The 17987-nt window shown below is 29.9% G+C and overlaps 2 protein-coding genes across 2 annotated transcripts; one reads left to right on the forward strand and one right to left on the reverse strand.

Moving 5' to 3' along the window:
* Window positions 1-10087: 10087 nt before the first annotated feature.
* Window positions 10088-11488, forward strand: LOC123302861 (probable serine/threonine-protein kinase samkA). Its single transcript, XM_044885953.1, has one exon. The coding sequence runs from the start codon at window positions 10088-10090 to the stop codon at window positions 11486-11488; it is 1401 nt and encodes a 466-aa protein (XP_044741888.1).
* Window positions 11489-13629: 2141 nt separating this feature from the next.
* Window positions 13630-15109, reverse strand: LOC123302862. The gene is made up of 2 exons (XM_044885954.1): window positions 15018-15109; window positions 13630-14736 (listed from the first exon to the last, which is right to left on the reverse strand). Exon 2 carries the CDS (start codon window positions 14710-14712, stop codon window positions 13630-13632), a length of 1083 nt encoding a protein of 360 aa, XP_044741889.1. The 5' UTR covers window positions 14713-14736; window positions 15018-15109.
* Window positions 15110-17987: the final 2878 nt, after the last annotated feature.

A 17987-nucleotide genomic window follows, 5' to 3' on the forward strand; every position in this document is an offset into this window, starting at 1 on the left:
AAAAATGGTGGGTTTAATATACGATACCCCAATGTACGGTAAATAAATAATAGCTGTTTCCAAAGGTAATGTGAATATTTTCTTTCGTTTGATCTTGCTTGCATGCATTAATTTTGTAACTCATACTACGTCGAGGTAACATTTTTTTGTTTTTTGAATAATTTTAAAGTCATTATATAACCGTTGGTCCTAGGATGAATCGAATATTTTTATATACATTTTGTCGTAAAGCGACGCCTAATTTATTTATTCAGTTTCAAAAAACGTAACACGTTTTAATTACATTTTTGTGCATTATGTCGGGGTTATTTGTCGCGATAATCATTTGTAGGATGTTGAAATAACCATCGTAACAGTATTAGAATAATGTCGTTAGTTGGCATTCTATTATTTTAGTATTACAATAATTTTGTGCCGTTTTAACTAATGTTTGAGTCAAGGTTTTCGTAACGCAATACGCGTGTAAAAATTTAATTTATAGTAAGTTTTTCTGAGTACGCATATTGCTTCTTATTATAATTTATTTCGTATACGACAGTGTGTAGTCGAAATTAAAGTACATTCAAACGTGTTAGTTTTTATGATTTATTCGGGTACACACCCTACTTTATAATTTAAATCAATGTAGGTTTAAGTATGATAAGTTGAATTTGTAGCTTCTTAGGTAGTGTCTGTGTTTGTTAATGTTTCATTCAACCTCACACTATCGTAATAAAATGGTGGTTTATATATTTAAAGTCAATTGTTCAGATTTGTTAGTATTTGGTTAAAATTTACGCTACCATTACGGTAAACGTAATTTTTGGATTTAAATACATTAGTTGAAGTTTGTTAAAACTCATGTTATGGCGGCAGCATAATTCGTTATAGATTCGAACGTTGTTATTTTAAGTTTGTTTAAAATTTGTTAAAGTTTGTTCTGATACACGGTTTAGTCGTTAAAAATAAATTGTTTATCGATATCGAATATAGTGGTTATCCATTACATTTTCTTTCAAACGTTGACTAAGTTGCTCTCTTCTCTACACTGATGCATAGGGGTTCCTTTAAAAGGAATTAGATCTAGGATAAATCCTCTGGGAATGGATTGGGTTTAGTTACTCAATCCCGACTTGGGCCCAATTCTAACACCTGGCACCCGTTTCTAATGCTGATCCTTATCCCGAAGTTTAATTAATTACTATTTGTTTTCGACAAATACTCAACATTTTTTTTTAATAAATTCCAAACGATCCAATTCATATTTTGGTAAATTGGTTTTGTATTCACAAATGATTTTAAATCCGTCGAAAACTCTTGGGTTTATTTTCTGTTGGAGAAGGTACGCCTTTGGCAGATGGTTATCAGTTTTTTTAACTATCATCTCCTTCTGGTAACGTTACGTGGAGGATTGAATTTTCAGCACGTAAAGCTATTCGTCCTGATTTTGGGTTAATTTGATGCACAGTGCTTTCACATTCATCTCCTCCCGTTAACGTTATGTGGGCTCTCCCCCCCCCCCCATTCTCTTAGTCCCCTTCTCGCCCCTTTACGAAAGTAAAAAGCAAGTCATCTTCTCGCCATCTTTATTCTACACACCCATTTTTAGCCCCGTACCCTTATATTTCTCTTTATTTTTGCAACCAAATTCATTTATATTCCTGACATAATACTTATACCTACTTTAAATAATCTTAATTAAAACATAATTTTTAATTAAAAAACGGTTGGAGGATAAAATAATGACCCCAAAAAAAAACTTTCCGGTTTACAGTTCAAAACTCAAATTCAAAATATAGAAAAAGTTTTGGATACTGGCATACAGTGTTTGTTCGAAATTTATAAATGTCAACGTACCAACGAAAATAATAATTTAGCTTTATGCCAGTACAAAGGTTGCATCAGTTGAGGCACAAATTATTTGTTGCAAAAATTAAAATAAAAAAAGCAAGTTGCTGTCAATCTTGCGTCCTTACCACCGCTGGTTGATAGTTTCAAGGAGCACTTGAAGCGAGTTTATTACCAAGTACAATTAGACGCGAGAGCTGGCTGCAAAAAACCTGGCCTATCGAGTAACCGGATGAAGTATTTTTCAAATGATACTACTCGCTGTACAAATGAATTGTACAAATCAAGTAACCGCTTGAAAAGGATCATAAAATTTAGTTTTAAGTGAGTAAAAAATAATTATGAACAATTGCCTCGTTAAATCTTGTGTTAACCCCGTGGCACGACACTTTTTTAAATTTTTTTTTTATTCCTTTACTGTACCCATCGAGCAACCCCTTCAAGCTATAACTAAATTAAAGTTTAAACATTTCTTATTAAGAAAATATACTAGTGCCACTTCTATTCTCATGAAAAATGCTTAGCACGGTATTTTATATTTCTTCAAGTCTACTGTTGTCCTTCTCAGGTATACTGTCTGCAGGTAAGTTTTGGGGAACTCTCAAAGTCTCTCAGTTATTGAACTAGTTCTTTTTAAAAATTTTTTATTAATTTTGTATTTAATATTAGTATATGAGTATTTCTTATTAATTATTGTTCACAAAGTGCTTCGAGACGAACAAAAATGAAGGTGTGTTCTTTGTGTGGTTGTGCTATAACAATTTGAAAGACTTCGATGAAGCTCATTTTGAAAAGGCTACACGTATGTACGTGTTTCGAAAGCAAAAAAAAAAAAATATCACGATTTTAATTTTCCTATAACGATTAAAGATACTGGATATCATACTGAGTGTTATGGAAAATTCGTATTATTAAAAGGAAAATATAAAGAAGAATACGAGATGATGCTACAGGCAGAAAATGTAAGTACTATAAAAAAACTACATACGTTAGATTAACGTTCACCTTTAAAATAGAATCGCAGATGAATCACAGCAGGTCATATTTACACTATAGAGATTCTTACTCAGTTCCATCTTTTTTTGAGAAAAAAAATTCTCATTTTCTATAACTAATAAAATATATTTATAATTATGTTCATCATTTGTAAATATAATGCAATTTTTAGGTTTTGCCAAGCACTTCTTGTTCAAATACGGACAGTCAAGAACAGAGTCGTGATGGAGATGGACCTGCCAATGTTATACAGTCTGGCTTGTTTAGTAAATTATTTTATTTACATAGTTGTAGAATTATTTCTTCAAGCTTTCTTTAAAATTGACATGATATCTATACTCGATGTATGATAATGGTGTATGCCAAAAAAAGAATTATAATATCATTATAAATAAATTTTATTGTCCATTACATTCTGACAACTTTTATTTTAACATATTTCATAAAAATTTGGCATATATTTTTTTTCAGGGTAAAGAACAAGATACAGCGAATAAAAAAACAGAACCATGTATTTTTTCTGGGCATGTTCGAAAAACAGTAAGAAAAAAACAACCATGCCATCCTTATGTACCTCACCAGACCTGATAAACAAAACCAGAGAGTATGCAGAAGTTCAGAATGGTCAAGAATTCTTAGAAAAATGAAGTAAGTTAACTAACTATTATTATCACAAAAACTTGTAAAATAGCTTACATAAAATAATATAAAAAATGTATCGCAAGAACGAACGAAATCCGAAAATGATTGACACATGGTAAGAAAATTTCATAAAAAAAACTTTTGCAGTCTTTCGTAAATTTATCGATACAGAAATCCTCAAGAATGAAAAGTTTACTTTTTGAATGACTTCCATTGTCGATACAAAATGCTATATTTAGAAATTAACAGCGAGAGTAATATAAATGATATTAAAAAAAATTACACTGCAAATAAATTGCAGAATAAAATATTCAACGTTTATGGAGATGAAATTACTATTTTAAATTCTCCAAAGAAAAGCTTATGTACCAGTCAGTCGTGCATCTTAATTCGGACAAACGTAACATTATTTTTATTATTACTAAAGGCCGCATAAAACCTTCAAAGCATTTGACATTAGGTTTAGCACTGAAGTCATTAACGAGCAGTCAAAAAGTGTTAACTATGTTGAACAGATATGGGCATACTATCAATTACACTTTAGCTGAAGAATTAGAAACAGAAGTCACCTATTCTTCTACTCACGAAAGCAGATTAATACCGTCTGGTTTCAGTCTCACTCGTAAGTAATTTAAGTACAAATATTGCGTATGATAATTATGAGCGTTTCGTTGAAACGTTGTCCGGAAAAGATACTTTTCACGATACAGTAGGTATCATTTATCAATTTACTCAAAATGATAATAATATTGATGGCAACAATGAGCTTTCGCCTCAATGCGAATTTGATGCAGTAGTCAATCAATCTGTTGAGGAATAAACTTCTTCGTCTAGTTCAAGCAATTACATCCAAAAAAATAGAAGAAAATTAGAAGAAATAGCTCGTGATATACAGCCATATTGCAATGAACCATCCGCGAAAACAAATTTGATTCCCTATACGGAAATAGTAAAGATTTTCCAGAGTTGTTAGAAATAGCGATTTCGAGTTGTTTGTACTTAGTTTATATGAAATGGCAATATAATTTTTTGTTATGAATCAACCAACTATGCTACGTCTACAAATTACTATGTCAGTAATTTATTGAATTTAAAGAATAATAATTCATCATTATTAGAAGAATTCTAGAAGGGAGCATTTGGCGTAGAAAGAACTGACAATAATTTTTCTCAGCCACCAGTTGATTTAACTCTAGAAAAAACTATAAATGCAGATGCAGCTAACTCTTTAACAAGAAAAATGATTTTACTAATTCAATTACTGCAAGGCAACGTTGGGCATTAAGTCATTGCATACGAACGAAAATTATATCGGTAGTTCTACAATAATTGGAAATTACTGATGAAAATGATAACATAAAAGAATTAGATTCGCATAGAGTAAATAAAGACCGCAGATGCTTAGGAACGATCATTAACCCATTCCTTACCACTGTCCTATTTATAAGACACTATATTAAATTTTTTTTCTCAAAACGGACCAATTATTTTAATTATTTCTATTAAAATTTATATTTATGTACTATTTTTCTATTATAATATTGGTTTATCGATGTGGAAAGTATTAACATTATTTTAATATGATTTTTTAAAACTGGTTAATTTCGTAAGGTCAAGAGGACCATTCTATTTTATATTATATATCCCAGCAAAGAAAAATTTACTTGCTCTAAAGTACATAAAATATATTCGAAGACCTTAACCAAACACGTAATGAATAAAACAAGCAACAAAATAAATTTTGGAATCATGTTACATGCTTTCAAAATAAGCCGTACTATAAATATGACACTGGGGACTCGTCTTTACTGTTTGAAGCGAAAGGAAGTTCGAACCTGTATAATCATGCTAATTGTTTTATGCCTTGCACGTCCAGTGATTTCATTATTTGACAAGTTGATGTCGTGTACACTACATCTCATAATAAGTTGTGTTTTTAATTTCATTTTTGAGTTAAATTTTGTGAATGGAATTAGTGGTTGACGAAGGCAAGTAAAATTATTGTGATTTTGTTCGTTGATGAAATAGTAAAAGTATACGTTATTCTTTTAGATAAACGCATATCTATATATGTTTTTATTGTTTATAAATCATGGAACCATTGAAAAGAAGGTACAAAAAAGCCTTGACGGCGTCCGAAATTGCAGATTATTTACAAGAGATCGAAGATTCAAGTAATGAGGATATAAATGATATTGATGTTGTCATATTGCCGCTAGACGAAATGGATGAAATGACAGGCAAAGAAGAATGTCCTGATGACGATATGGGAATTTTACCTGTGTCCGATGTAGCTGGTCAAGTGGAGTTTTCATGTACGGTTGACAATATTGAGGAAGGTGAACCTAATCAACGTACATCTCAGGCAAGTAAGACAGTCGCTTGGCGTAAGTGTAAGCCAGTTTATGCTGATAATCAACCAGTATCTACGACAGCTAATCAATATTTGGAAAACATGATAACGGAGTTGGAAGGGAAATCGGCGGTAGAAATATTTGAAAACCTGTTATGTGCCGAGATTTTAGAATATATTGTTCAAGAAACAGAAACTTATGGCAAACATTACAAAAATGACTTGAATTTTAGTCTCACCGTGAATGAGTTAAAAGTTTTCTTAGCAATCTTGTTTTTCTCTTCATATCACTACTTGCCTCAAAGTAAACTTTATTGGTGTAGAGATGATGATGTACACGTTCCATTTATTGAAAAAGCAATGTCACGTAATCGTTTTGATAAAATGAAGTCTTATTTACATTTCAATGATAACTCAAAAATCGACAAAGCTTTCAAAATTCGCCCATTTATCGCCAAAGCTAATGAATCATTTCAAAAGTTTGGGATTTTTTAATCCAATTTAGCAGTTGATGAAATGATCGTTAAATATTTTGGTCATCACGGAATCAAACAATTTATAAAAGGAAAACCAGTGAGGTTCGGATACAAACTTTGGGCATTGTGTGGAGTCAGCCGATTCTGTTATAATTTTTCGTTATATGCAGGCAAAGAAACTCAAACCGCAGATGGTACTGGCAATGGCTTGGGTTCAAGAGTGGTAAAAAAATTGCTTGAAGTGTGTACCGATCCCTGCGCACTTGTTGGTGGATTTGAAAGCTCAAGGGTTCAAAGCTACGGGTACAGTCAGAGACAATAGGAATAAGAATTGTCCTATCACGACAAAAAAAAAAATGAAAAAGAAAGAGAGAGGTTATTCTGATCATCGTTTTGATAAAAACAATGAAATATTATGCGTCAAAGACAACAATGTGGTATGTATTTTGACTAATTTTGATACCGTTGAACCTTTTATGAAAACAAATAGGTACTCGAAGACAGAAAAGGCAAAAATAGCCGTGAATCAGCCCAAACTCATTCACAATTACAATAAAAACATGGGCGGGGTGGATAAACATGATTGGTTGATTGCTAAATATTCAATACGTTTTAGAGGCAAGAAATGGTACTGGCCTCTAGTAATTCGTATTCTAGACATGTTTCTAGTGAATTCGTGGATTATTTACAACCAGGTCAATAAATATGAGACCATTCCTCTGCTCGATTTCAGACGAAGGGTTTGTTTTTCATGGATGGAAAAATCAGAAAATAGAACAAGTAAACCTACTTCAGGCACTTCTGAAGTTCTGTTACAGCCCGTAAGATTTGACAATTTAGGTCACTACATGATAAAAAGGGACAAACAGAGGCGTTGCCAAGCACAAGGTTGTAAGAAAAAACCTCTTACTTTTTGTGTCAAATATGATAAAACACTTTACAGTGATTGTTTTGTACCTTATCATACAAAATAAAGTTTAAATATTATAATTTTTCAATAGTTTTTAAATAAAGTTGATTTTCTTATAATTGTTATCTTTAATTTTTTCTGAGCACATATCCCCAGTGTCATATTTAAAGGACGGTCTGATTCATCAAGATGGTATTTTTATATTTATTTTTTATTTCATATTCTTCTTTTTAAACATATTAAGAGCCTGACTTACAAATTTGATAAAAAAAAAACAATGATTTCGATGCTTGGGAAGTAATGGGTTAATATTATCAATAAAAATTTGAATCCATTTAGTAATCAAATTGCTGAAAATAACTTGTTTAACATTGTAACTAGACAAGCTGCATCTGATGAAACTGCTTCTTTTCTGTAAAATATTAACGATCTAGGTGAAAAGCCAAAGAGTGACTTTATTGTAGCTTGTAATAGTAATGAAGACAGATTCGAGGCAACTATTAATAAAAAAAATGCCATTAAGAACTTTGCGTCAGAATGTTTAAAAAATCACAGAAAAGTAAGGATGGTAGTAAGGAAGAATTGATTGCAATGGAGCGCGATATTTTTGGCCGCTTGTTGGCACAACACATTGGTGACATTGCTCTTGAAAAGAAAATAGATATGGCGCAACGCCTATCATATGCATTATCACCAGCTCCACCTGCTTTGGTTCAATGTCCTGGAGAAATGCACAAAACAGATAAATCGGCATTGATAAAAATATTACGCCGCTTTACCGTTCACACACCATCTCAACATAATGTAGCTATCATTGATGGATTTTAATTTTTATATCATTTAGGCCTTTCAGTTCCTCAAACTTTCGATAAAATAGCAGAATTAATATTATGAAAAATTTTTAATACAACTGCGTCTGAAATTCACATAATTTTTTATCAGTATTCTATTCCTTCAATTAAAGATAGAGAAAAGCAAAATCCCAATGAAATTGATGTATCTTATTCAATATCAGGGCCTGCAAAGAAAAGGCCTAACAATTATTATAAAGCTTTAAACAAATATTAAATTTAAAGAAGCCTTAATTGATTTTTTAACTATTGGTCTAACGATTGTGCGGTATCATTTTTGCACAATAAAAAAGATTATATAACAAATAAAGATCAATGTTATTCCTATCAATTTATAAATAACTCTATTGTAAGAATATTGAACAATATTTTGCATGCAATCATGAAGAGGCTGATACTCGTATTATATATCATTTGATAAAATTGGAGAATGATAGTAAAGTAATGGTCAAAGCATCGGACACTGACATACTTGTAATAATACTTGGAAATATTCATAAGTTAGCATCATTAGAAATATACAGGGCGTTCTGTTATTAACTGCAGATCGTTGGCCAACAGAATAAGCTCATATAGACGAACAAAAAAGCTCTTTACCCAATTTCGATTTGAGGCCTGATCCGGGAGATGTGACTATGGGAAAATAGAAAGATTTATAAATTCACAGACCTATCAAATTAATTAAATTAGTAGGTGTCACTTTCGAATATAGAGGAGACTTTCATAAAACAATAATTGATTGTAAATTGATTTAATTGGGTAGTGAATACTAAAAATAATATTTTGTTGTTATTATTTATAAAGAAAACAATAATATAATTCCCCAATAGACAGTTACATGTGAGATTTATCAAATTATATATTAATATAGGTACGAGCTAGGGGGGAATAAATTGTGTAATACTACGGAAGCCCGGTAGTGACACGTTAATTAAGTAGCCATGGTAGTACCTCTGATTTCGCTGCGTCTGCTGACATACATAGTATGTCCGTCTTAATTTTTTAATTTTTTTTTAAAGGTGGCACTACTTGTTTATATTGTTAATTGTCAAAAATTTAAGACTCGTATTTTTTGATTATCGTATTTTTTTATTAACAAATGGATCAAAACTTTGTAAAAATTCGTCATGAAAACAACGAAATTTTGTTGCCTTTATCCGAAAATGGAAACTTGAAGTTTTCAATTTTAAAACAATATTTTCCAAATGCTGAAGGATTAACCTACATTAAAAATCAACAAACACGTGGTGTCCTGATAGAGTCTGAAGAATTAGTAATTAACCCAGCTATCAATTGTTATGATATTCACATCGGCTCAGGTAATTTTAATTATTTAACATGAATTTTTATACCAAATTCATACGAATGCCGAAAACATCATGCTAAATTATAAATAATTATTTCTATTACAGAATATAAAAATCCTATCACAGTTAAAAAAAGGAAAATTGTTGAAGAGATGCTTGAAAAAATAACAAAGTCTACTCAAAAAAACGACAACACTACTAAACACTTAGCAGTTTCTAAAATTAAGGCAGCTGAATTTTTATTTTCATCATTGTCTATGTTAAGATTATATCTTAACTAATACTTTCATCTACAGCCTCTAGAAAATCTTCGTGGCTCAACTTCTGGATCAGTCGCATTTAGAAGAATTAGTATTGGTTGATTGCGGAAAACTGACAATACGTATGCGCAAGTAAAAGGAACTCTTGGAGGGATCCGAGAGTTACGTCTCGAAACCAATAAAAATTACTTTGTTGATGATATTAAGAAATTAGCAATCGAAGAATTTGCTCAGGACAATGAATTGTCTTTTGCTAATTGTGATACTTATCTCGGTCGCTTTAATGGAACTATTATATCAAGTTTTATCAATAGTGTGGGAAAAGAATGTGATCTGTGGGAATTTTTAAAAGATCAAAAAACAAAACGTTTTTCTTTTTACCTGCTAACATCTTTAAAAAAAAATATTTCCCTTAAAGATGATTCAAATAAGTTTCCCAATCCCAAGAATTTAAATTCAGTTCTAATGACGGCACGTAATGCTACTACGACCAATATTATGTCATCAAATGATGTTCCTTTTACTGTGCATAATTTACGAGTTAGTACATCATCAACTTACAGTTCACAAAATAAATTTGTCGGTAAGAAGAGTACACTAGAAAAATCTGAAACAAGAACAGATGATAATATCCAAATTTCTTATGAGTGTATAAAAATTTCAAAATATACAGGTGAATATTCGAAAGTAAATTTACAGAAAGATGATCTTTATTATTCACAATTAGAAGATTTCGGACATGCAACACTCGAAGAATTTGATCCTTTAAAATCTGGCTGCAGAATTGCCGAAATTTCAGTCGATGACAGAACGTTGTTACTAATTTACCCCAATAATGAAAATATCTCCCAACGAGAGTTCACTTTCCCCGGAACGGACATTATTGATGACGAAAATATTCATTACATTTTATATGATGTAAATGAACTCAACGGACGATACAACAATCAAAACGGTGTTGGTGTAATAACCAATTGCACTGATTCATGCAAGGCAGAGTTTACTTGGTATAAAGATGATGAAATATATGAACGGGGAATACTAAGATATTGGGTACCTATAAATGATGTCAATAGTGCTTATAAATGTATTATTAAATGCAACTCCCTTAATTTAGAAATGGAATCAAGTATTTTCAAGTTCACCGATAATAATCAATCTGAATCGTTGAAGAGCTTACTCGGAATATTAAAGGAAAGTAAAAGTTGTTCGATTCCATCTATAAAAAAAGAATCTTTTCGTATTTATCGGGAAATCTTGGGTGCCGGTGCTCAAGGAAAGGTAAAAAAAGGTTGGTGGAATGGATCAGACATTGCAGTAAAAACAATCGTTTTGTCAGAGGCCAATGTGAAATTGGCTTGCCGAGAAGTAAAAGTGCTGGAGGACATTAGGCATCCCAATATCATTCAATTGATGGCTTTCTGTGCAGAAAAAGATAGAATACACCTTGTCATGGAATTATTCGAAAGCTGTTCTTTAGATGAAATTCTTTTCGATAGAGAAGTTAAAGAAGAAAATAAGTTAACGTTGATGAAAAAGCATAAAATATCTCAACAAATTTGTCAAGGCATCAATTATCTTCATAGCAAGGAGAATCTCATTATTCATGGAGATATAAAACCCGCCAATGTTCTTATTCACTCGAGTGGAATTGTCAAAATCTGTGACTTAGGATTAAGTAAGTTTAAAAAAATGACTTCTTCTTTAAGAACTACTGTTGGACGAACTAGATATGTCAGAGGAACGCCATTGTATATGGCTCCAGAACTATTATTACAAAATATGGAAGTAACTCCGTATTCAGATATATGGTCGTTAGCATGTACACTGGTCGAATTGTTGAAAAGTCAATTTGGGGTGATTTGAGCGATGAAAATGATTTGAAAGCTATTCTAAGTAAGAAAAATCTACCTGCCTTGACTAGTATACCTCAAGAATTAAAATCACTTATGTTAGAGTGTTTTTCGTATGAGCCAAAAAATCGTCCTGAAGTTTTCAAAATCTTAAAGTTGTATTCAAGGTTGATTTAATGTGTGGATGCTAAATTTACTCGCTGGATTCGGGTATTATCAAATAAGTTATTATTGCATCGAAAAAAAAAATTTTTAATTAGATTATAGCATAAACTATGTGATTTATTTGAAGATCTCAAAGCCTTGAAACCAATCTCTGAAGTTATTAATAACTAGTCAAGAATGTTGATTCTGTTAGACTACTTTTAAAAATTAATTTTAAACAACAATACTTATCAGTTAATATTAAATATTTATAAGCACGTTTGACTGTAAAACAGTTCATTTAAATAAGTTTATCTAATTTGAACTTATGTATAATTTATTTTGAAATAATTCAACTATTTTTTATTTTTCATTCGAACACAAATAAGACTGATAAGAATAGACTAAATGCTTTAAAAAGTTATTTTTATGTCATGTGTGTAATTAATAACTAGTCAAGAATGTTGAATCTGTTAGACTATTTTTAAAAATTAATTTTAAAGAACAATACTTATCAGTTAATATTAAATATTTATAAGCACGTTTGACTGTAAAATAGTTCATTTGAATAAGTTTATCTAATTTGAACTTATGTATAATTTATTTTGAAATATTTCAACTATTTTTCATTTTTCATTCTAATACAAATAAGACTGATAAGAATAGACTAAATGCTTTAAAAAAGTTATTTTTATGTCATGCGTGTAATTAATAACTAGTCAAGAATGTTGAATCTGTTAGACTATTTTTAAAAATTAATTTTAAAGAACAATACTTATCAGTTAATATTAAATATTTATAAGCACGTTTGACTGTAAAATAGTTCATTTGAATAAGTTTATCTAATTTGAACTTATGTATAATTTATTTTGTGTTATTTGATTATTTTTATTTTAATATGCATAATGTGTTATCATAAGTACAAATCTAATGCTTTAAAAAAAGTGTTAATAATTACGGATCTTAAAAGCTTCAAGAATCTTTGAATTTATGTATCGTTTATTTTGAAATATTTCAACTATTTTTCATTTTTCATTCTAATACAAATAAGACTGATAAGAATAGACTAAATGCTTTAAAAAAGTTATTTTTATGTCATGTGTGTAATTAATAACTAGTCAAGAATGTTGAATCTGTTAGACTATTTTTAAAAATTAATTTTAAAGAACAATACTTATCAGTTAATATTAAATATTTATAAGCACGTTTGACTGTAAAACAGTTCATTTGAATAAGTTTATCTAATTTGAACTTATGTATGGTTTATTTGATTATTTTTATTTTTTTATTTCAATATGTATATGAGTGTTATCGTAAGTACAAATCTAACGCTTGAACAAAAGTGATGACAATTAGAGATTTGCTATACTCATACAGTTTTAAAATTTATTTGTTGTAATAAATCAAATTTAAAAATCACAAATATTGTCTTGTGTAATTTAACACATTTAATTGAATTAGTATTAAAAAAAATACTGAGCTATAAAAAATTCAAAAATTTTATTTTCCATCCCAGGATACTAATGAAATTTATCGAATAAGTCTTAAAGATTTGAGAGAATATAAACTGACAAGATAAGGTGCTGAAACTTCATTCTTGTCATCAAATGCGTAAAAAACATTTTTTCATCGCTGGAAATAAAAGATACTATTTCACTCCAATTTCAGTCGTAAATTTATGAATAATTAAAACTTGTTCCGGTCTCTTATCCAGTTGCCTTTGAAGTTTACTTAGACAAAATATTATTTGGTGGGGATTTAAACTTAAACAATGATCGATAAATAATCATTACAATTATATTTTCATAATAATTAGCGTACCTCATAAATAAAAGAAAAGAAAATTTTTGAACAATAAACAAAATAAATTAGCGGTTGTAATAAATATTAAAAATTATATTTTTTCTTTATACATTATTTTAATTATTTTGTAATTAAATTGGGTAAAAAATCATTTCTTTTACAAACATAAATGACTAATGAACATTATTTTATGATTAATCTGATGAGCTATGTATAAACTTTTAATAAATTTAAAATTTTTAAATAAAGCTCAATACTTTCTTCAACATTCAGAGGTACTTGTATATCAGGTATCAATACTTTGACTAATCGACAAAATATTTCATTGTAGAGTTTAGGCTTCAAGGTGTAGTCTTGTTTCAGAATATCAATTGCATCCTCATTGAGTGGTTTCATGTAATCTTTGGCCCCAATAGCTTCAGGAAGGTAATATAAACAATTAGGTTTTCCCGAAGCTATATGACGATTTTTTTGTTTTCTTATTCTATGTCGATTCCACTCACGGCGAATTGTTTCCAATTCAGCTCTAATTAAGTGCCCAAAGCAAAATCGTAAACACTCGACATTTATCATAGATGAATCATTGTAAAGACCTCTTTCACGTAAGTCTTTAAATAAATTAATCCAAAAATCCAAACCATGACGCCTAAGCTGAGACCAATAACTCTCTATCCGCTGATTAGACGTGCTTTTACCTTTGATGAAGCTCTTCCAACCTGATAGACTATCATCATGATAAAATCGTAAACTTTGCTGAAGGGCTTCAACTAGACAATTTTCTGTTCCTAAATCTGACCGTATTAAAGTTGGAACTAGTTTCAATTTCTGTACTGTTGTTAAATAATAATATGCAATAATTTCCGGTTTATTGTTAGATGTTGCAACGTCCAACCATACAATTTTTCTGGAAAATCCATCGATGCATCCGTACTTACGCCGTATCAAACGTCGACGAGATCCCTCTTCAATAGCATTTTGAACAACTAGATGCAAAATTTTATCAACTCTACTCCTTTTTACTTTTAAGCCATAAATTTGCTTTAATCGTTGCCACATTCTTTTGTAGCCAATACAAGAACCACTACTAAAAATTTCATCAATTACTGCCGTACAGATTGATTCTAGAGAATCTTCATCGATTTCCTTCCTCTTCAGTCCAAGCTTCTGAAGAATTCGAATAAGGTGTCGACGAGAAATTGAAATACTGTGATACTTGGATAGAAAATTTACTATCTCATTATATGTAAAACCTTCCTTGAAATATGTTGTTATCAATGATTCTCTAGACATAGTTTGCAAATTTGTTTACAGCGGCTGCAAAAAATAAAAAGTTTAATTTTCGTTAGTAAATAAATGCTCAAAAATGTTTAATCATTCCTGGCATTGACATTAAGACATTTATATATTTTAAAAACAATTTAATTTTAATAATGAGTTCTTGTTAAAAAATTCCTCTTAATATCAAAAAGCTTCTTTAAAAATAATTTTATTCATAGAATAAACTTATCAATAAAATGTTAATAATTGTCAGATATCTGTCCATTTCAGTTTGATAGTAATTAAAAAAAACTTAATTAATATAATTAAATACATACCAAATGTATATAAATGTCTAGAATTTTTTTCTAATTATTATATGTATTAAAAGAGCTTAAATACAGAGCTTCTTGTGGGGGTCGAGTGAATTTCTTATTAAATGCAATTCCTAAGTGCAGACTAAAATTATTATTATATTTTATAAAATAGTCCTACTGTTAGAGTTCCATTGTGGAATAAACGAGTAGTGCCACCTTTAAAAAAATTAAAAAATTAAGACGGACATACTATGTATGTCAGCAGACGCAGCGAAATCAGAGGTACTACTATGTCTACTTAACGTGTCACTACCGGGCTTCCGTATAATACAGAACACAAAATCTTAAACACTGTATCACTTTACAACTTCAACACACAACATACATACTTTGGTTTGTCTCGGTGTATGTGTATCTCAGCATATATTTAGCAATACGGACTGGTCCGTTTTGCTAAATATATGCTTAACGTATGTGATATTCGCACGACCATAACACTTAATTTACCATAAAACACATCCTCTCTTTAAGTAGTGTTTTATTGGTTTCATTCAAAATATTATTGCACTGTGATTCGCTAAAGATATATTAATTTATTTTGTTAATTATCTCGCAAAGTAGCTCTCCGATCCAAAAGTGGAAAATAACTTAAGTACGATAGGATCGAAATCTAATGTTATCAATTTCATTAATTGCATTAAACTGGCAGGAAAATTTTGTGACCTCGTCTTTTTAAAAACTATTAAGAAATCCACAAGTTCAACAAGTATTCGCTAGTTTAAATAATATTGACGAAATTGAAAATTTAAGAAGTATGGAAATATTGCAAGAATATACTCGTAAATTTTATATAATAAGTTGTAACAATGTAAATGATGCAAGATTATTAATTTTTCATAATCAATTTACGTCAACGTCTGTAGCAGAATATTTTATGAAAAATGTAAAAAGTTTTTATTCAAGGCAATTTCCACCATGTTGGAAGTACTGGAAAAAAAAATTCTACGAACCATTTATGTAACTTCAATGTTGCAAAATGCTACAGAAGCTAACTGCATCAATTTCTCACCAGAATAATGCGTATAGACAGCTAACGACAATAAAATTGAACCGATTTGGTTCGAAGGTGATGCAACACCTTTCTAAGTTGAAGACATTATTTTGGTAGAACTTGATGAAGTAGAGCTTAATGAAATTGATAAGGATCAATATTATGACAATGATGATCGCAGCAAAAATAATGACGATGATCATGACAGTACTAACGATGATCATGACGATAGTGATTATGATGAGCATGATAATATTTAATAATAATTCCATATATATGTTTTAATGTATATCTTTAAATATTTGTTTTTTATTAATTTTAGAGTAGATTATATCCGAATGTATTTTTTTGTTTATTATACTTAAAATACTAGTAAAAATTAAAAAAATCACGATAAATGTTCATCAGATGATTATTCATTTATTCCCAAATGTTTCTTTAACAGGTTGTATTAATAATAGTAAAGGACTTGAAGAAATATAAGTGCCGTGCCAGGCATTTTTCATGAGAATTTAAAACTAAATTTTAGGATCAGTTTCAAGCGGTTACTTGATTTGTACAATTCATGTCCAAAAAATATACCGTAGGAAAAATATTGCAATTTAATAAATAATATTTGACCTGGCACTAAATGATATTTTCAACAGATACAGAGAGTAGTATCATTTGAAAAATACTTCTTCCGGTTACTCGATAGGCCAGGTTTTTTGCAGCCAGCTCTTGGACTAAATCTTGGATGTATTCAAAATCTTAGTGCACTAGATTGGGGGTTGGAAGGTAATAAAAAGTGAATTGCACCCTGTAAAAATGAATGAAGCACCAGCTCCAGCTAAAGATTTGGATATCATTACTTGCTCCTGCAAAATGAAAAAACGAACTGAGGAATTATAAGAATACTGCATAGTATCCACAAAATATAGAGGAAGAAAACCATGAAATCGAAACTGTCGAAGGAAATATTCATGACTCAGATGATAATGATAATTAATATAATAAATTATTTTAAAAAAAAAAAAAAAAACAAAAAAAAAAAAAAAAAACAAAAAAAAAACAAAAAAAAAAAAAAAAAACAATAATGCTTTGACTCTTAAAATGGTCCATCAAACTTACCAATAAATTTTAATAAATATTTACTGAATAACATCCAACAGACTAAATTTTTTTCAGTCAGAAAATCCTAATTTTCCGACCGCCATCTTGTAATCTTCTCTTTTTCTGTTCGGGATCATTTTCAACGACCTAAAAAACCCCTGGATACCAAATTTCGTAATATTTGGTTGAATAACGTGTATATACACTGTGTATAGCATCATTCCAGTGTTATAGCAGTACCTTTGTGGTCAACTCAACCGTGGTTTCCTCATGTTTCAAAACTTTCTAGATTCTGTAATGGTATTTTTCAAATCTAACAAAATATCTTCCGCTTTTCGAGAAAAAGAATTACCAGAATCATGAATAGCTATTTTAAAAGCGTCTTTAGTATATTCAACTTTAAAACAACACTCCTTCCTCGTGAACTTCGGCAATCCATACAACCTCCAATTTCATTTTATTATTTATTTAGATACCCTAACTAATAATTTCTTCTGTTTTAAGTACATTAATCAATAATTTCTTCTGTTTTAGGTAAACCAACTAATAATTTATTCTGTTTTAGGTACCCTTTTTTGAGTTTTTTTGAACTTTTTCTGTAATAATAAAACAAATAAATGAAAACAAACACAAAATCTAACCACCCCCAAATCATCCAAACCACATAAAAGCTCTGCAAAACCGAAAAACAAACGCCAGGATGAAAGCCAAGTAGCTTTGGCTAAAAATCGGGAAAAAACATGAAATTATTTAATAAACATCATTTATAATTTTGCATTGTAATATAATTGTATAATTTTTGTTATTTTAAAGTCAATAAAGTTTATTTTAAAGTTAAGTTAGCTTTA

Source organism: Chrysoperla carnea, chromosome X (assembly GCF_905475395.1).
Source record: "Chrysoperla carnea chromosome X, inChrCarn1.1, whole genome shotgun sequence".
Classification (NCBI taxonomy): Eukaryota; Metazoa; Arthropoda; class Insecta; order Neuroptera; family Chrysopidae; genus Chrysoperla; species Chrysoperla carnea.